Below are 20,940 nucleotides of genomic sequence, written 5' to 3' on the forward strand. Positions count from 1 at the left end.
GTTCCATACCCGTGTGGTCCAATATAGCTGCTAGCCACATGTGACTAACGAGCACTTGAAATGTGCCTGGGGTCCGGGAGGAGCTGCATTTTCAGTTTTTTAAAAAGTTTAATTAATTTCGATTTAAATAGCCGCAGGTGGCTGATGGCTACATATTGGATAGTACAGATCGATACTCTCACCCAATTCTCTTCCCACCATGTTATCTGGAAGCAAATCCCAGACATATTATTTCATCCACGTATCAATATCTTTTAAAGCTTCCCAGATGATTCAAATGTGAAACCACAGTCGGAGGCCAGTGACTAGTCAGTCAAATATTTAATACTGTGACACTCCATTTAATGACAGGACAGACTTTCAGCAACTTTACAACCTTAAGAACAAGGTTCTCAACCTTGAGTGCACATCCAATCACCTGGGCAGCTGGACCCATGCTCGGGCTCCACCTCCAGAAATTCAGGTTTTTCTGTTTGAAGACATAACTCTTTTTTTTCTTTCCCTCCTCCACCTCCTCCATCATTTTTCCACAAGCTCTTCACGTGATGTGAATGTGTGGTCGGAATGGAGAACCACTGCTTTAAAGTCTTTCTATAGAGAGCAGGATCCACAGATGAACAGGATCAGCATCATCTGGGAGCCAGTTAGAAAAGCAGAATCTCAGAGCCCATCCCAGACCTTCTGCATCAGAATTTAGGTTCTGACCAGGTTCCCCAGGTGACTTGTATGCACATTCAATTTGAGAAAGGCTATTTTATAACAGTCATTCTCAAAGAGCAGAACTTATTAGGAATGCAAATTCTTGGGCCTCACCCCAGACCTACAGAATCAGAAACTCCGGGCGTGGGGCCCGGCAGGCTGTTTGTACGTTAACCAGCCCTTCTGGTAACACTGATGTGTGCTCAAGTCTGAGACCCACTACTTTGGCATCTAGAACATAACTCCATATTGCCCAAGCAGGAAGTAGTGATTATAAGCACAGCAATTCATTTCCAAAGAGAAACTGAAGCCACCCTCAGGCTCCCACGCAAACGATTACACATAAATTAAGATCTCTCTTTATAACCCATGACACAGGACAAGCAAGTAGGTGTGGTGGGGAAGAATTAAAAACAAAGCGACCTGGGGTCCTCAGAAAACTACAGGCTAACAACTGATGTTCATAAAAATGTCCAAAATACTAAACACGTCAGCTGTGTTCAGTACATTCTCCTTAAGGAGGCAACCAAGTTTACATTTTAGAAATATTTCTATTACAACATTTTACATTTCTTTCAAGTGAAAAATAATTGCTAAGAACAGTCTATTGTGTCAAGTATTTCATTCCTAAATATTTGGGGGGGGAGGGGCAGAGACGAAAGGTTACACCAGGGTGGCATGGTAGGACCTGAGACCATTCTCCAAAGCAATTACCGTTAAGGTTTTTGAGGTCCTGAATTCTTCTGAAACTGGAGCAAAGCTATAAACCTGCTCTTAAAATGCGTGTCCAGAATATACAGAAAACCTTTCATGAAATGTCAGAGGAGTCAAGGTCCCTAGGCCAAGGGGTCTGATGCTGAGGACGCCTACTGTGACCTGGAAAGCAGGCCGGGAGAACAGAACGCGGCTCTTTCAGGGGTCCTGTCTTTAGGTAGGAAGTAGCAAGAGCCACGTTAGTAGGCGACATGGTGGGTGGCCCTGAGACCATTGGGTTTTCCTAAAGAGTCGAGTTTTTTTTAAACAAAATTGGCCGTAGGATCTAGGCCCAATGCTAATGGTATGTCAGGCCATGGGGAGCCTAGCTCAGTTTACCCTCCTTCCCAGAACCCCCAACCCACATTAACAGGACAAACTGGGAGTCTGGCTGCCCCTTCCCACAACCCTACAGCCACTCAAACACCACATACTGTCCCCAACCACTCCCTCTCTCCCTCCCCCCGGCAGGGTCCCAGCAAACTGGGGAGAGCGGGGGCTACGGAGCCTTTGGCACCAGGGACTAAGAATAGAGAACCAGGAAGGCTGTTTTTCAAAATGGTTCTCAGCCAGAACACTCAATCTGGGGCAGGAGGGTACCTCAGTTTCCAGCGCCGACGTAGCACCAGCCGAGCTCAGAGCCCAGGAGCAGCCGCACAGGTGATCACGAGCTCACGCGTGCGTGTGAACGTGCACGTACGTGCGTGAGGGCGGGTGCAGCGCATGCGCACACACAGCCTTGGGGGGCAGAACAGAGTTAACTTTGGTAATGAGCTACCTGCCCTTACTGCAGCACCCAAAGCCCTGGGCGTTGCACCCTTATTTACATCACCTGTGGGATGACCGAGAAATAGGTTTCCTAGCACGGCAGCCCTTGGAAATGGGCCGTAAAGTCAGTGACTCAGACTCCAGCTCCACGGACACAGGAAGCCAAAAGAGCCAGGCAAAGAGACCCCTGCCTCTCAGACTGCACAGGTGGCTAGTACCTGATGCCGTCTCATACCCAGTACCGTCTTCCCTCCTGACAGTCTGGTTGGCCGGTAGTCGACACCACAAAATAAGGCAGAGAACGACCTCAGAGAGGCCTAATGCATTGCTGAGTTGTATGACCAGGGAGTTCTGTGGTGCTTCAGAAAGGAGAACAAAACACACCAGGGAGGGTCCAGGAGGTGTTATGCAGGTGCTGAGGCCTGGAAGAGAGAGGGAAGAGCAAACTGTTGGGGGAAAGGTAGTCATGTATACTAGGAGGCAATATAATGAGGAATTCAGAAGAACAGATTTACAATATTTATAAGCTCAAGGGAAAAAGATCAGTGAGTTCAAAGGACATGGGAGGAAAGCGAAAGTCCTTTGGTCCGCCTTCCCACTTTTCAGAGGTAAAAGTTTTTGTGTACACAAGTCTAGTGTGTGTGTATCCATGTGTGTTTCTTTTTGCACAAATGACATTTCACACACTATTCCAAGTTTATTAATTTAACCATTTATTTTTAACATATTTCCCCATTAATATATACAAATCAGCCTTAAAAATGTATAAGCTGCTTATTATTCCATTATAGGGAGGTACAAACTGCTCCTTAGCTATAGACATTTACCTTGTTTTCTACATTTTTCTGTTTCAAATCTGGTGATTTGTCTTTATATCACCTGAACAGGTTTGCCAGTGGGATAAACCTGCAGCAGAATTTCTGGGTCGAAGGAAACTAATTGCATTCCTCTCAACAGTTCACTTGGCACTTACTGAATACCCACCATAAGCAAGAAAAAAAGAGCTCTTATTTTAATGACACTGAAGGTAAACTGATCTTGGGCACCTGACCTCAAGTAGGACAAGGCCATTTACTGAGGGATAGGTTAAGGGCATTTCTACTCTTCCTATATTTTTTCTATTGTGTACACATGTATTTCTTATGATAAATATTAAATGTGCAACCTAACACATGGGTTATAAAACATTACTGCAGAACAGGTAATCACATGGCATATTCATCCCCATCTATTATATATCGTAAATTGTTTTCACTGTTTTCAGCACAACCCAGTGTGTGATAAATTATGTGCATAAAATAAAAAATCACCCTGTGCTTTTTCAGAATTATCTCCCAGGGGGTCCAAGGATTGCCTGCGGAGGTCAGAACCAAATTCGTCTCCAGCCTCAAGCCCACCCCCAGCTTGAAGGAGCACTAACATTAGGCAATAGCTCAGCTTGCTGTTTTCTCAGCCAGAAAACCAGTGAGCAGGAAGCAGGGCTCCCTGCTTGGGCTCTGATTTCCTGAAAAGCCAAATCCTCATTGCTTTCCCTGCACAGACCCTTTCTCTGCTCCCGCCGTTTTAGCAAAAGTGAAAGTCTTCCTGCAGCAGCCCACAAGCCTTGGCATCAAAGATCTGCATTACTCACTGGTTCCCAAAAAAACGCTTGTCTGGGACACGGGTTAAGGAGTAGCCAAGAAGAGGTCATTGATCGCTGTCTCCAGGGCTCAGCGGCTCTGGCATGGGGAGGGGCCAAGCCTTTCCAGATGTTCCACTGAAGGGCTGGACTGGAGCCAGGGGAGCCCTGCAGATCTACAAAGAGATGCCTGTTCCCCAAGTGTGCACCATTCGAAATCAAAAGCTCTCTGAAGAGAGTCACTGCCCAAGTGGGCAGGGCCTTCCCAGAGACTTCTGTCTCTTCCTGCTGTCCTCACTTACTCCATGTCCATGGCCACCACCCAGCTCTGGTTCTCCTCCACTTCCACAAAACGCCCCTCCCCCAGCACTCATGTGCACACATATTTCCCCCAAACTATCAGCTCCGGTTTCCATAGCAACAAAGCAAAAGCCAACTGGGTTTGGAAAAGCAGCAAATTCAACAGCAACCATGCAGAAGGAGAAAAAAAAAAAATAGCCTGGGAAATTCTGGTCTCACCCTAGAAATCTGCCCTCAGAGGAGTGCCAGCCCATCAGGGGGCCCCAGCTACAAGTCTAAAAACTGAGCTCTCAGATTCCCTAGGGCACAATTCCCTTCCTCTGGCTCCACCCACCCTCTCTGGAAAGGAAAAGGCCAGAGATACACTGAACAATACACTGCATCAGTTTGAAAGTTATTTGAACAGGGAGCAAATCCTAAAAACAGCATTTGGATGATTACATAGCAATGGTATCGTGACTACTACTAACACCATTGGTTTAGTCATTCATTGAACAAATATTTTTTGAGCACCTACTATGTTCCAAGCACTATTCCAAGTTGCTAGGGATGCAGTGATAAACAAGTAAGATAAAATTCTTGTCCTCTGGGACTTACATGCTAGAGGGACAAACAAATAAGTGAACAAACAATTTAAAAAAGCACCAAGTGCTATTAAAAAAAGCAGCTCAAAAACAAAAAATATTCCCAAAGAGTATGTTTTAGTATAAAAATGGAGGCAGTATGATAATGTAGAAAGAAAACTAGACTTTCTACATATGTATTTGGTGTTTTACTTTCAAAATGTGCCTTCCTGCATATCAACCCATTTTGCCATCACTCACTGTTGGGCGGGATACATCAGTGTACTCATTTACCCGAGCAGAAACAGAAGCCCAGACGTGAAAAATGACTTGTTCAAGGTCCACCAAGTTTCATTCTTTGGATTTCTATTTATCAGTTGGCTGTAGAGAAAGTGAAAAGATTAGCTACAAATTAGGGGGAGATGTTTGCAACAAATATAACCGCCTCTGAAGCAATAAGAATAGACCAAAAGCATAACAGAAAAATGCACCAAAGGAATGAACAGATATTTTTCAGGAAAGATCAAAAACCTGTAGATACATGAAAAGATTCTCAATTTCACTAATAATCAGAGAAATACAAATTAAAAGTATAATGACACACCACCCACCACGCTAGCAGAAATTTAAAGTTTTAAAGTATTTGTGAGGATATAAAGTAACAGGAAACTGCAAACTGAAGTACATTTATGTCTGGTGGTAGCATCCATTGGTATAGTCACTTTGGAAAACAATTTATCATTACCTAGTAAATAATTTATCATTACTTACTAACGTTGGACATGCAAAGACCTTTTGAAACATCAGTTCCACACCTAAGTAAATAATGTAGAAAACTATAGGTGCAAGTGTGCCCCAGAATACAGTATTGTCCCTAATAGCAAAAACGTGAAAATAACCCAGATGTCCATGAATAGGAAAACGGATAAATGAATTTTGATATATTAATAAATGGAATAATATGAACTACCGTCACACGTCAATATGGATGAATCAAAGAATTTATATAGGATGGTACTCTTTTAAAAAAGCTAAAAAGTAGGTAAGACAAAACAATATATTATTTAAGAAAACGTGCATATAGGTGGTAAAATCATAAAGAAATGCAAAAAAAGAATAATTTAACACAAAATTCAGGATAGTAGTTACCTTTGGGGAAGAAAAGACAAGGTCAGTGAAGGGCCCCGGAGGCTGCAAAGGTCCCAGAAACATTTTTTCTTAATCTGGCTCATAGGTACACATGACTAGCAGGAGGGAGGGAAGGTAAGGCTGATTTAAATCAATCCCAAAGGACAGATTGGTTCAAGGGAACAAATCACTGACGGTATTTTTTCCTTAAGTCAAACAAAAGAATTATCATTTGTTGGTTTTCCAAGGCAAGGAAGCCTGGTGAAGGCCTCATGCAATATAGGAAGTGAGTGTTAAATCCAAAGGACACTGGTTTGATTTGTTTTAAAAAATTAAAAATAAAAGCAAAATAGGTCCGTCTCCAGGTAGCGCTAGGTGATTCTAGTCGGCCTGGCAGTATAGTGGCTACAAGGGTCATAATTACAGCCAGGGAGAGGTCGAGTAGCTAGATGGCCATCTATAATTAAGCAGGTGAAGTCTGTCGTCCAGGCTCCAGGCGCACTGCCGACGGCCCTGGTGACCCCAAACCCACCTATTACAGGCAGTTCTTGACTTTCATACTTTTTGCCTTCAAACAACACACAGGCCAAACAGGGACACTCGCCACCAGCCAGCAATGACATTTCACAGCAGTGCTCTCTGCCTGCCAAGCCCTGGTGCTGCCTCCACACCTTCGCCATGTCCACCTGGACAGCGGTCGCTCATTAATTCATGGAACAAATATGTCCTAAGCACTGCTGTACACTGGCACTAACGCCAAGAAAGTCCAGCAAAGACCAAAATAGACACAGTCCTGGCCTTCTCAGAGTTTAGAGTCTAAAGAAAGCACTTGTGCATTTGTTGAATATTTTATTGCTCCTGCCCTTTTTTGTTAAATAAAAATGATGGGTAAGGAAAAAAGTGAAAATATTGGCCCTTGTGATAAGATGCATCTTTTCTCCGTTAGGGAATAGAGCAAATCAGCAAAGGGTCCTCAGGGGGCTGCAAAGGCCCCTATTTAGCCTCAGCTGGATCCTCCTAGCACTTAAGCAGGTTGACACGCTGCCCGTATGACCAAATGAGAAAAAAAGGAAAAAAAAAAAGATGCCGGAAATATTACTAAAAATTGTGTCTACACAATGAGACATGATGAGAGGATTTTGTAAGATATTTTCATTTTCTGGGAATGGAATCTCCCATTATAACATTTAACTCAGTTATTCAAACTTTCACTGCTTTGCCCTTCAGGCATGTTTTTTTAGAAAGCATCATGCACAAATTTAGGGGACTGCAAAGCTGGCTGCTGGTACTTCATGAATGAGGAGGTTAAAAAGACAGGATTTCATCTTTCTACAAGGGTTTGTTCTTTGGGTTTTGTTTGTTTTTGTTGTGTTTTTGTTTTTTTGAGGGAAGGAGGAGTTAACTACGTAATGGCCTCAAAAACCAACAACAGTGTGAAAGCTCTGAAGGTAATTTCAAGCATTAGATAAAAGGTAGGTCAACGGTTGGGGGCAGGCTGTCAACTACCTTCCTGGTACCTCCACCTCACATAGGCAGTAAATGGTTTAGCCTGTTCATGGCCATCATCACCCACCATAGTGAGAAGCTATCTACCCAAAATCAAACCCTTTCCCGGGGCAAGAGGCTAAGAGGCAAAGAAACCTCAGTTTCTTCCCACTTCTGTAGCTTCCATGCAATACCCTCATAAGTTTAAGGAGAAAATCCTTACCTCCCAGCAGACATGGACAAGCATGACAAAATGATGTTTTCCCTCGAGTCAGGGACCTCTGTTGCCCTTTTTCCTTCCCCCACATGGACCTGCTCAACCAATGGACCACTCTTTAACTGAACTCCACGTGCATCCCCATGTGAGAGAGAATTAAGGAGCGAGATTGGTGTTACAAGAGATTATTCCACTTAAAAAAGGCTTCCAGGAGGGGTTCACACAATTTGGGGTCCACTCAAATAGAATCCCTCCCTAGATCTTTGGAAATAAGACTCAAGTTTCAACACTTCCATTTGTGACTAAATTTTCAAGAAATACAACTATTCTGTAAATAGATGCTGCGATCCAGCTGATTCCCTTTTCCTATTATTTCATACACTCTTTTTCTCTACCTTTTTTTCCATGCAGACCTTGGATTTTTTTCAAATAAGATAAACAGTTCCCTTATCCTCCATTTGTAGATACTTATGGAAGTTGTTACAGATATTCACATCTTACAAAAGACCATTAGAAGAGGAATCTTTTCTACCATTTTTTAAAATGCTCATTCAGTCTCTGAATACCTGCAGAGGTGGAGAGCTCCCTACTTACTGCTCAGATGTACTTAACTGCTAACGAGTAGTTACTAAACTAAGCTTAAGTTGCCTCCCTGTAACTTCTACCCCTCTGGTCCCAGAGCTGCCCTAAGGAGCCACGGGATAAGTTCTCTCCCTATTTGTCTTGGCAACACTTTAAGTTCTTACGATACCCACCATGCCTCACCCACTACTCAGGGTCCTGTGTTTTGGTGAGGAATAATTGAGTCTGGCTCCCTCGTGATAAGTATAGAGATTAGGAAACCTTCTCATTGGCTCACACCTGTATTCAGAGAGTCTTAAATCTCAGAATCCAAACTCCTGAGCATTCACTGAATCATAGCATCTTAATGCCTTTGATGCGATCCAGCTGAGGGCCAGAAACAAGCATTTGTTCACCTTCAAAACAGAAGCAGGGCCAGGAACAGAATCCAAGCTTCTGATTTCAGTAAAGAGGTTGCTCCCACTACACTTCATCAGAAGGCTGCTTCTGCTGAATTCAGTGTAGCTAACTGGGGGCCTCGTGCTCAGCACTACGAGGCCCTGTGATATCAGGACTCCCATGGACTTTGTCGGTGCCGCCATGATAGCCAGGCCCACAATGGCTTGGGGTGGTCTGGCTCCCCAGTGGACAAAGAGGCCCCAACTACAGAGATGGCCCTTGTTCCCAGTCTGGCTTTGTGTAGTCCGAATGGCAGGACAGCACCCTAGGCTCAGCGCGGCGATATCACGAGACCAGCCGGGAGCCTCATGTGCACTGGGCCAGCTCTCAGCTCGAAGCCCATGTTCTAGAAGCCTCTGCCCTTGAATAACTTGTGGCTCACTGGGGTAGGCAGGGTACAACCAGGACTCTAGTTATAGACACAATGTAAATATCTGAGTACATGCTTATACAGAAAGACACAGAGGAGTGTGGGAGCACAGTGTGTGAACCAGCAGGCTGGGGTGGGTGGGTGAGCGTGGGAAGGCTCCCAGGAGGAGACAAACTTGAAATCAAATTCTGAAAGAACAGAGAAGAAGTTGAATTAACAGGAAGGGTACAGGATATTATAATAGGGCACTTGGTGTGTGTGGAGACCCTGAGGTGGCCTCAGAGCGCCCCTCATAAGTGCTAGGCACAGAAAGTAATCATGCAGGCCCACGCCCACCCGTGAAACAGACTGTACACTGGAACATGAAACAACCGGTTATCCAAAGCAACATCAGTCCCAACACCTTGTTTCTCTCCATAATTTCCTTTTATAGTGACACTTCTCCTGTTATTTCATTTAGTCATGCATTCATTTATGTGACAAGTTAAAAATTATGCCCCTACTGTGTACCCAGCACCTAACCCAGAACTCCCCCTGCGTTTCCCCATCCATTAAAGGCAGGTGCAACTTGCCTACCTCAGAGGAGGATCATGTAGAGGTAAGTTTTAGCAAGGTCCCTGGGTGAGTTATTTTAATTAAAGCCCCAGGAATCAGGAGAAAATTAGCACAGTGGGATCAAATTCAAGCACCACTCAATACTTGAGGGTATTTATAGAAAAACAAACACAAAAAATCCAATACCCTGACTGGTTGCTTTTCAGTTTCCTGGTATAAACTGGTGCCTGTTCTCCTAGCTGAAGAGCACTGATGATATCCATTTTGACCTTCTGCGGATGATTAAAGCCGGGACTGGAACACCAGGGCCTGGACACTGCCTACCTCCCTAAGAATATGCCAAGTGCCTTCCTAGCCCTTTTCCAGAAGAAAGGAGAAGGTGGGGGGAAGGATACTAAACAAAAAGGGATTCAAAATTCTTGACTTTGAGAAAGACTAAATGATTGGAAGTTGGGCAAGAGAGAAAGCAGATTTCCCTCTTAATCTTCAATGCCATAGAAACTGGTTCAGAGGGGAAATCACAGGTCTTAAGAGACTCTCACTCCTCAAAGTGTTGTCCCCCTCAGGCCCCACCCCAGGCCCACTGAGGAGTTGGAATCTGTATCTTCACAGGATCCGGGTGATTCACATTCTTTTTTTTTTTTTTTTTTTTGCGGTACACGGGCCTCTCCCTGTTGTGGCCTCTCCTGCTGTGGAGCACAGGCTCTGGACGCACAGGCTCAGCGGCCACGGCTCACGGGCCCAGCCGCTCTGCGGCATGTGGGATCTTCCCAGACCCGGGCACGAACCCGCGCCCCCTGCATCAGCAGGCGGACTCTCAACCACTGTGCCACCAGGGAAGCCTGATTCACATTCTTAAAACTCTTTAAGCCTCAGTTTTCCCATCTGTAAAATAGGGATGATAAAATGGCAGATCCATTTACGCTTAAATAAAATAATCTCTCTACAGAGATTTGGCTTAAAATTTTTGTTCTGCCTCCCTTCCTCCTTCCAGGTGCCCAGCTCTATGCAAACTTCTCTTGGTTTTAACTCAGCACTGCAGAGGGCCAAGGGGCCATTAGTCCCACCTCCCTCTCTGTGTACCAAGGAGGCCACGGAGGTCCAAGTGGAACAGATGATTTGTTGCCTGACGTGCCCTAGCTTGGGAGCTCCTCAAGGGCAAGGCCTACGTCTTTTACATCTTTGTTTCTCCAACTCTTGCATGGTGCCGGGCAGGCAACAGACTCTCCAGATACATCTGTTGCATCAATCGGTACATTCAGTAATTAACTAACTGTGGAACAAAAGCTAAAATCCAGGTGTCTACAAAATCCTAGCCCCAATAACACACAGATACACCTGAAAGCGGACTTAATTTCCCCTGACTTCATTCTTCCCGACAGTTCCCAAAGAATTTATACCTGGCTAATAGTTGAGACCACGGGTTTCTGCTGCAGGCAACAGCTCTCTGAACTAAAACATGACCATTATTCTCAGTGTCAGGAAAGAGGCAAACTTGAGGGTCTGCAGAGTAGGAATAACCCACTGACAGCCAGTGCGCCCTGCTTAGCTGGGCAGAAGGGACCCCAGCTAGCGAAGCCTCTCGGTGTGTGGAGATGGCCAAGCTTGGGACAGGAGCAGCTGACCCTAAACGCTGGAGAGTGCTGCCTGGCATTAGTAAAAACACCCACATGGGATTGTCCATCCAGAGGGGTGCAGCCTCTCAGCAGCAGGACTGGGCACGCAGAGGCCAGCGGCTCCCTGGAATGAACACTCTGTGTGCATCGTTCATCCAACACTCGCTCCACGGAGTCTGGCTACCTAGCCCACCTGCCTCTCCACGTTGGGAGCATTCAGTCCTCGGTGACGGGCACTATTGGAGGGAATCCTGAATTTCAGTATTTCCCACTCCAAATAAGAGGTGTCTTGGGCGACGGAGGACATGAAGTGGGCCATGTGCACTATTTCTGAGCTCCCTGCCCTTAGAGGTTCACGCTATGGATTAAGCCGGTCATTCCTCTCTGCCTGGGTCTTCTGAAACCTGTCATAACCTCTGGCCATGGGCAAGTCACGGTCTCCGTAGGTATGGGAATGGTCACATTGCCACCTAATTCATTTTGTTTCAAATTTTCTGAGTAATCGTTTTAGCAGCTCATACACATCAATGGGAAAGAAAACCAAGATTATCGGCATCGACAAGAAAGGTTTCCTCCTTTCTAAATTCACCCCTTCCCTTCCCCAGAGACAACTGCTGTTCCCAGTGTGTGACGTATCTTGAAGAGACAGCTGATACACAGGCAAGCATGTCCACTAGAATGGAAGGTGCCTAAGGACAGGGATTTCTGTTTTCACTGTTCACTTCTGTGCCCCTCGTACTGAAAAGAGTAACTGGAAAAGGTGCCCAATAGCTCTATGTTGAATAAATTAATCTATAAATCAGATGTATTCCTGAAAAGTTCCCATTTTGGTAAATCAAGTCCTACTCTGCCTTTATTTTATCTTCTGATTGGATGACCTTCAGTGGACAGCGGCTCTGCCTCCTCAACCAAGAAAAGAGGATAACAGTTACTACCTGCCTTTCATGGTTGCCATGGAGCTGATGCGTGCATGTGGAAGGAAGTATCGGTGGTTGTCATTTACTGACTGCCTACTCTAGAAAGAGCAGTCTCCGTGGTGGTCCCACTGCACCCTGTTCTCCCAACAGCTACCCAACTGATAAAACATAATACTGTACTTACTGGTCTAGTGCCTGCCTCCTTCTGTAAGAGTACAGATGCCCTAGAGCAGGGACCATCTTCATTAACTCTATACTCCCAGGGCCTAGTACTTCTTAGGTAAGTAAATAAATGATGACTCCAATGAGGGACAATGAGGACGAAGGGGAGCTTAGAATGGGAGATTCACAGACGTTCGTTCTCAGCTGTATGTATATGGGCAAAAGCACACACTCTCACAGGCCCCCACAAGCTCACACCGAAGATTTATAACAAAGGAGGAAAATCAAAGCAGCTTGAATAAGATGGTGAATGCACTTGATTGTGAAAATGTGAATGTTTCAACGAAGCTAGGTAATAAGGAAAATCAATAAAACTGTCAGCAGTGGCCAATTTCAACTGGATAAAAGAATAAAGTAATGGGTCCTGAAAGACAACTCTCTAAATTAGGTTAGATGAATGGAAATACCCTTTTGTTTTAAGCCAAATCACAAGGACATCAACAACAGTAAACAATTCAATTGTAAGCCACTTTGACCCAGTACGATCTGAGCTGCAAACATGAATTTCCTGAAATCATCTTCTTTATAAGACAAAGAAATGATGTGTAGCAAGACAACAGAGACAGAGTTGGAGGCCCCGCCAGGAAACACGGGGCTCACTTCTTGACTAAGGATCTGTTATAAACCCACCCTCTCTATAAGCTTATTTCTTCAACCTGAGTCTCCCTCCTTCAATTACTTCATTAGTAAAACAGGCACACACGTCAATAGAAAATGCACATCTACGCTCCCATAATGGCCGAGAGGAAGGAGGCTTTGGTAGTGATCCTAAAGGGCTCTGCTCTCCAAACACTCAGGATTCAATTCTGTTTTTCATCTGCTAATGGTTGGCATTTGGTGTTGTTAACTGTGGATGATTCATTTCAGAGGAACTGCTGTGCACCTCGAGCCTATCTGGAAGGAAATGAGGGTTTCTTGGCGTATTTCTCATCAAGCCTTTTAGCATTGTCTCTGTGACATGAGAAACCTCTTGATGGGGGTTTAGCTACTCGTTGCTTTCAAGCTGACTCCCCCTGTCTCATCTGGTGCATATGGCCACTTCCAGGAACAAGCATTTACTCTATCAGGACAAAGGATGGAGACAAAAATCTGGAAAAAAGAGGGTCCACTCCCTGAGTCTGAGTAGCAATGGCAAGCAGTGATGCTGGGTCGGGGGAATGCGGGGTACACGTTGCAAGATCAATGTTTTTGAACATCTGACTTTTGTTATTTCCACCCTTATCAAATGCTGAGGCTGTTTCTGTTCCCCACATGCTACTGGAGAATCCAACTTGTCCATGGATGTCTGGGGACGCCGTGGGGTGAGCAGGACACCATCTTATTGCCTGAGGCACCTCACAGGAGGCAGACCTATCAGCTCCTTGGAGCAAGTGCCTGACTTTGAAATCCCCAATTTGGGAGAGTAAGGGCTCCCTTTAACCTGTCGAGCAATGTTTCTCATTAGAGACTGGACAGAACTTGAAAAGGGTGGGAGTGTCAGGGCTTGACGCCGGGACACTAGCTAGATAGTCTGGAGAGGAGGAGAAGGTTGAGGGTGGTGGAGGGCTTACCATGGGACTCCATAAGACTGCTGAGGGAGAAACAAGAGAGTGCAGAAAAGATATACAGGGATGCCTGTACCAGGCTTGACCTCCTAATCACTTAAGTCCCATGCTTATAAAATGTGCTCTACTCAATGTCCCAGACTTGACCATACTTGACCTAGAACATCCCTTCTCCCTGGTGACCAAGGTAAGTGAGAAGCCTTGACCATGAAGACACACCCAGAAAGAACTGCCTTCAGTCTTCAAATACAGCTTCATCATTTAAGGTATTTCATTTTCTTGTTTGAAAATGTCTGTCCGCCACACTGATGACTCTGTTTGGAAGCACCCTGAGAACACAAATTGCATCTATTTAATTTATCATGTCTCTCCAGACTTACCTAAAAATAAGAGCTTCAAAGCTATCTTTGATAATGATGGCATGATCCCCTCTACTCAGAATGGCCTCCCTGGGACTTTCCTGGTGGTCCAGTGGTTAAGACTCTGCACTCCTGATGCAGGAGGCCCAGGTTAGATCCCTGGTCAGGGAACAAGGTCCCACATGCCACAACTAGGAGCCCACATGTGGCAATGAAGATCCCTTGTGCAACCACTATGACTCGGCGTAGCCAAATAAATAAGTATTTAAAAAAAAAAAAGAAAAGAAAGAATGGCCTCCCTGCTTCTTCCCTGTCAATCCAGTCTACCTAACTTTTCCTTTTCAGCCCAAGCCCTGCCTCTTTCTTGAATTTCCCTGGTTATTCCGGCTTCAATTTATTCCCATTTGGAGAACTCCTGGTAACACCAAATTAGGCACTCAATGTGATACTGCCTTGCCTTGTTCCCTAATGCTTTTGGCCTTCAGGTACGCCTAGGATTCCTAATTGAATTGCAAGCTCCTTGAAGTCAAGGGCCATGTGTTCTTGTAAATGCCATCTCTCATTTTCCACTTCCCTGTCGCCCGATTCGGCATGGGCACCAAACTGGGCACATTTGCTAAAGTGCATTAGTGACTACTTTTCATTTGAATGAATGGTTCTTCTTAATTATCTGATCATCAGAGGGCATTGGATTAAATAATGCAGAAATTCTAAGGAAAAGGGTAGACTTCTTATGAACTGAAGCATCAGTGGGACTCTGGAATCTGAAAGACGTTATCTAGATAGAAACTACCAGTGGCAGAGGGTCAAGAGGAAGACCTACCTCTCTATTTCAACCCTGAAGGCAGTGCTCTAATGCTTGCCATGGACACAGGTAAGAAAGATTACTAACCTGCTGGGATGAGTCTGACCAAGACTTAGTTACGGATCCACCTTACAGAGAGCCTGAGAAGGAGTGGACCAGAACTGAACTGGGACCATGGAAGTTTTCATTTCAAAGAGAGTGGAAAAGAGATCTGCTGATTTATGAAAGGGACTTGCTGGGTCATCTTTGGATTCAAAGCTATAAACTTTACCTTCCTATTTCTGTAAAAAGCTTCCTGAAGAAAAGCACTAAAATGTTAAAAGCAGCGAGGAGGTCTTTGTTGGCAAACTCATGGGGCCATGATTAGGGCCATGATCCAGGCAGGGCCCTGGATCGTAGCCTGGGGTCTGGACCCAACAGGGCCTTGTAATCAACTGTTTGGCCACAGGCACATCACTTGACCTCTCGAAGTCACCATCTCCCACCAGCGGGTAATACTTGCTATACACACGTGATCATTTTAGAACGAAGCAAAGCAGGTTTGATCATGTCTACCTGTCTGTGCAACTTGAAGAAAAGTCCAGAAGAGAGCTGCAAAGATGAGATAAGATTTCTAAACTCTCTCTTCAGAAAGGTTAAGGGGTTTGATTGATTCAGCCTGAAGAAGAGAGATTTAATAACTGTCTTCAAATATATGCAGGGCTTTTACCCAGGACCGATGAGAGTGTCAGGACAACGTGTTCTGTCTGCACTGAGAAGAGAGGGCACAAGCCCAGGCTCTGACAAGGAGACATTTCTAACATTAAGGGCCACAGGACACAGACAAGCTAAAGAATGTTCTTCTGGGAAATTCTTCAATGGGGGAAGGGTTGGGAGGAAAGAGAAAGACAGAAAATGGGGCAAAACTATGGGAAGGTCTGAACTCTGCAAAAAGCAACCTCGTAGGCCCTGCCAGATACAGATATTATTCTGTGAGTTGCCTCTTTGTCACCTTGCTCTATTCTTGGACCTTTTGAATATGCCACACCCCAGAGTCAGAAACCTGCCCTCAAACTGCTTCCCTGGATACCCTGCCTGCTGCTCCTTCCTGGGCACTGGGTTAGAACGTTGCTCACCTCCCTGCCCTCAGGTCTCCAGGGCCTTTAGGATATTTATTGAGCGTCACCTTTATGTGAGGGCACTGTCCTTATAGCAGTCCTATCATAACACCTACCATACATCCCATTATCCCCACAGACGGGTGAGAAATCTGAAGCTCTAAACTAGTAGGCACCGGAGACAGGATTTACATTCAGGACTGTGGACTCCTAAGGCTCTCTCTTTCTTCTCTCTGCTGCCGGTCCCAGAGACGATATTGAATGCTTTCTGGAGCCTGTGGCTATAGAAAGAAGGGCAGAGGGCTGGATCCTGAGCCCACCTCTTCATCTTCTGCTTCCACAATATGCACTCATTCCACAACCTGATCTAACCACAGTATTTGTGATGGACGTGCTGCAAAAACCATTCCAATTATTTTGTATCTTTGGCATTTTATTGGAGAAACAGTTTGGGGACCCAAACATACCACTGAGGCCCACTTCTTGTTCTTTCTATTGTTGCCTAAGACTCTGAAAAACTCTCCTGGGTGAACACGACACCTGGAAGGAAGGTGGGGGAAGAAGAGCCTAGAAATCCCTGGGTCAGACCCTGACTGCCCCTCCTCTGGGGGCCTGCAAACGATGGTTCACTGTCCTATCACTATGAAGAATAGAAGTAATATACAAATTACATCACAAAAAAGGAAGAAATATTAACTAATGTCCGCAACAGGAAATAGTAATTTGCACAATTGGGAACTACATCCATTGTTGCTTATGCTTCTGTTGCCCGGGCTAATTATGCTCTGATTTAAGTATCTGGTGATCCTGTGGCGCCATGTTTACGAGGAAGCCCCATGGCCATTACTTATGATAAAAGCAAACACTAAGAGGCACCGGAGCCTGGAGCAACACACAAAACATCCTAAGAAGGTTTACTACATGGGATAACATAGGTAAAGTTCCTGGCACTGTACCTGTCAATCCCTTCTACTGGCTACAGATATTAGCCAGCCTTCAGCCTTGAGCTCTGATAGATGTCTATTCACATTATACCGACGATCAAAATTGCATGACCAGAAATGACCTTGACTGTCATCCAGCCTGACCCCTTACACCTGGGGTTAGGTTGCCGGGTTTAGCTAAAGCACACACCAGTCAAATCCCATTATGATGAACTGCACAGGACGTGAAAGCAATGGAATTTTATTAAATAGTTAGAAAGCACATTAACCCCAGCTCTAGCAGACGTAAACATCCAGGCTTTCTACAGCGCGTTAGCAAGAAAAAAGAATCCTTTAGCACATCCCAGAAGAAGGGGGTGTATTCACACAGTCTCACCCCCATACCTTTCTCTGGGCTCTTTGGTATTTGCATGCGGTGTAGAGTTTGTGCAATTGCTACGAGTATCTTTTTTTCCATTGATGGGACTGACTGGAGCACTTGAAATAGGTGAGCTGAAGGGATGCTTGATGGCAGAATAATAGAGTGGTGAAAATGTCAGCTGTGCCTCATTTCAATTCTCTTTTTCACCCTTTCTCAGAATATAGAGTTAGGAATTTTCACTAAAGAAAGGGACCTAAATAAGAATCAATGAATGCCCATAGTCTGGGTGTGACAACCGTGTTTTTGCCCTGGACCCTTCCCATGCAACCCAGATAGCAAGTGTTGTGGCTACTCATTCTCCCATTCCTCTTCTCACCCTCTCAATCCTTCCAAAAACAAAGCCACCTCTGGGCCAGGAGCGCTCACAGTCCCAGCAGCAGGAGTGGGAGAACAGATGTGTAGAACACAAACAGAACACACCAAGATCAGCTTCTAGAAAGAGATTACTGGAAGTCCTTCCCACTATCCAGAGAAAGAATTCCAAATCCAGGAAAAGCAATTAAGAAAAAGCAGAAAAACTTCTTTTCTTCAGAGCAACACATGCCAACACTTGACAGAGTCTGGCATGTGTCAGCATTTCTGAAGTAAACTCTATTTTCTTTAGATGAAAGAGATAAAAAAAATAGGCTATGAGTTCAGTCTAATGAAAACTGCTTTGGTCATTCACATGCAATAAACTGTAGAAGCAAGAAGAAAAAAAGCAATTGCCTCTTATTTATTTATTCATTCATTTGTCCATATCCTTCCCCTCTAATGTAAAAAAGGATGTCTTCTATAATTTTGCAAGTCGTTAATCTTTTCAAAGAAAAAAATAATCCAAGCCTCCCATTGATTGCCCAGGGTCTTGGCACAGGGAATACATATTTAGTTAATTATCCTGTTGCATATACATTATGTAAGGAAAAAGGGGGATTGATTTTGCTCAGCAAATGTTTCACCAGTATCAACAATCAGGGGACCATTGTAATATTGTAAAGTCTGGTAAATTTGGGATCACACGCTGTGTTAAAAGTAAGGCAAGGCTTTACCTTACTGGATGCTTTATTTCTTAATCTGGGTGGCGGGTACACTGGTACCCATTTTATTATATTTTAGGCCCTCTTATACATCTTGAATAATTCATACTAAATATTGTTAGATCTCTAAATCTTCTACAATAGTTTCTATTCTGGGCTGTTCAGAGCTGAGAGTAGAGAGGGGAAGTTGGAAACACCAAAATGTAATTGCAATAAAGAGCAGAAAATGTTAAGAGACCAATTTTGGAAGGATGTTTAAAGTTTTAAACCTATGCCAAATAATTGAGATCTATTAAGAGAGGACTGAATTCTATCATGAGCTCCATATACACACAATTATTGAATTATTCTGAACACCTGTTGAAATCAGGTGATTAAATTAGTTAAATGAAAGTCATCAGGCCCCACTGTCAAGTGCATCATTTGACCAGCTCCTTTAAATTTGCTTACATAGTCCCTCCTCCATTATAGAAACTTAAACTAGAGCTTCATCCCCAAAACTGTGGGGTTGTGACTTTGTGCTTATAATCCCCAGTATTCTGGGGAGATGCTATAAAACGCCCAAGTCTCCCAGCCAGGAGCTGTGCCTTTCCCTTGGGGCCACAACCTCTAATCCCCATTTTTTCTCACTGCCAAGAAGAACCCGCCTTGCTCGTCCCATCTTTCTGCATGACATTAAAGCCAACTGTTCTGTCCCCTGCCCACAAAGAGAAGAGGAGAAGAAAGATGGTCCCAGTAACTAAACTTTAGTCCTAATTCCCAACCTCCCTAGAGCCCAAGTCTGCCACCATCTCCCTGTTTCCACAGGTTTTATTGTCCAGTCTTCCCTTCTACCCCGACTGCTCAGCCCTCACCACGCAACAAGCCTTGAAAGGTAGGATGGAGAGAAGAGGGTGTAAGAAGAAAGAAGGAAAATCCAACGATCAGAGAACATTTGTACCCTACTTAATCAGCTAGTGGGGAGCAGATATCCTCACCCCATTATTTCTCTTTAAGAGCAGAGCTTTTGCCTGGGTAAAGAACTGGTAAAGAGAAGTAACACTTCTTTTATTTTTATTTTTTTGATTCAGTTATACACACACACATATACATAAAAAATATGTATATATACATATAAATATATATATGTATATATACATATAAATTCTTTTTCCCTTATAGATTATTACAAGATATTGAGTATAGTTCCCTGTGCTATACAGTAGGTCCTTGTTGGTTATCTATAATATATAGTAGTGTGTATATGTTAATCCCCAACTCCTCATTCATCCCTCTTTATAGAAGTAACATTTTTGATTCTGAAGTTTGACCCCTCATTTGTTTCATTTCTGAATACCGTGAGACCAACTGGTCTTACTTCCTGGCCACCACACACACGCTGACCCCACGCGCACCTCCGGGGAGAGCAGCTGCCCCACCGAAGCCCGCCTGGGCACCCATGCGCAGGAACGCCTGCTTTCCTGGCCTCACTCCCTAAGTCGAAAATCTTCCCTCTGCTCCACCAAAGCTAACAGATGGCTGGTCCCTTTTGGTACACAGGCGTAAGCATCTTCAAAATAACCTTTTCCTTTAAAGGGTGCCAATTAATTAAATGTCACTGGAATATGTCTCAGCCGAGGAGGGAAGGGAGAGACCAAAAGACAAAAGGGTCGGTGGACAAGAACAATGACGAGAGCTCACACTCTCCTACCTTCACCCGATGACCCCGAGAGATCAATGATCACATACACTCTTCCTTCTGGCTCCAGATCAATCTGCAATTAAGAAAATGACAGTGACTCTGTTAGTGCATCGTAGGGGCAACCCGAGAGTTCATGGCATTTCCACCCCAAACTGCTAAACCCTGGAGTCACAGCTCCATTCAATCCACGAATCTGCAACACACCGAGTGCTGGGTGAACTAGGGGTGAAGGAGAATCAGCATTTGTGGAATGTCTACTATGTTCCAGATGCAGTAACAAGGAGGTCTGATGCATACCCGACAGGTAGTGTCATCCCAGTGGTTCCCAACTGGAAGCAATTGTGCTGCACAAGGGAAACCTGACATGAGGAACTACACTGGGGACACCTGACCTAAGGAACATTTTGGAGGACACGAAAACATCTGGAGACATTTTTGATTGTTATGATTGGAGAGGGAGTGATGCTACTGGCATCTAATGGGTGGAGGTCAAGGATGTGCTAAACATCCTACAGCAGACAGGACAGTCCCCACAACAAAGGATCATCCAGCCCCAAATGCCAACAGTGTCAAGGTTGAAAAACCCTGTGTTAAATCCCGTTTCACAAATAAGGAAACTGAGCTCAAAGTTCCAAGGTAAATGGCGATGCTGAGATCCAATGCCAAGACTGTCTGCAGAAGCCCCTGTTCTTTATACTACACAAATTGCTCACGGGAGATAAGCAAAGCATAAGACAGGGCTTCCCTGGTGGCGCAGTGGTTGAGAGTCCGCCTGCCGATGCAGGGGACACGGGTTCGTGCCCCGGTCCGGGAAGATCCCACATGCCACGGAGCGGCTGGGC

At 44.7% G+C, this 20,940-nt stretch overlaps 1 protein-coding gene across 1 annotated transcript in view; it reads right to left on the bottom strand.

Annotated features, from left to right (window-relative positions):
• Positions 1–20,940, bottom strand: part of PRKCE (protein kinase C epsilon) — a 510,344-nt gene that overhangs the window by 303,169 nt on the left and 186,235 nt on the right. The window contains exon 3 of the mRNA XM_027113214.1: positions 20,108–20,171. Coding sequence (XP_026969015.1) covers positions 20,108–20,171 — 64 coding nt within the window. The remainder of the gene's footprint in view (positions 1–20,107; positions 20,172–20,940) is intronic.

The sequence above is a fragment of the Aethalodelphis obliquidens genome, unplaced genomic scaffold, assembly GCF_003676395.1.
Source record: "Aethalodelphis obliquidens isolate GAN/ISIS:26980383/991018 unplaced genomic scaffold, ASM367639v1 scaffold12, whole genome shotgun sequence".
Classification (NCBI taxonomy): domain Eukaryota; kingdom Metazoa; phylum Chordata; class Mammalia; order Artiodactyla; family Delphinidae; genus Aethalodelphis; species Aethalodelphis obliquidens.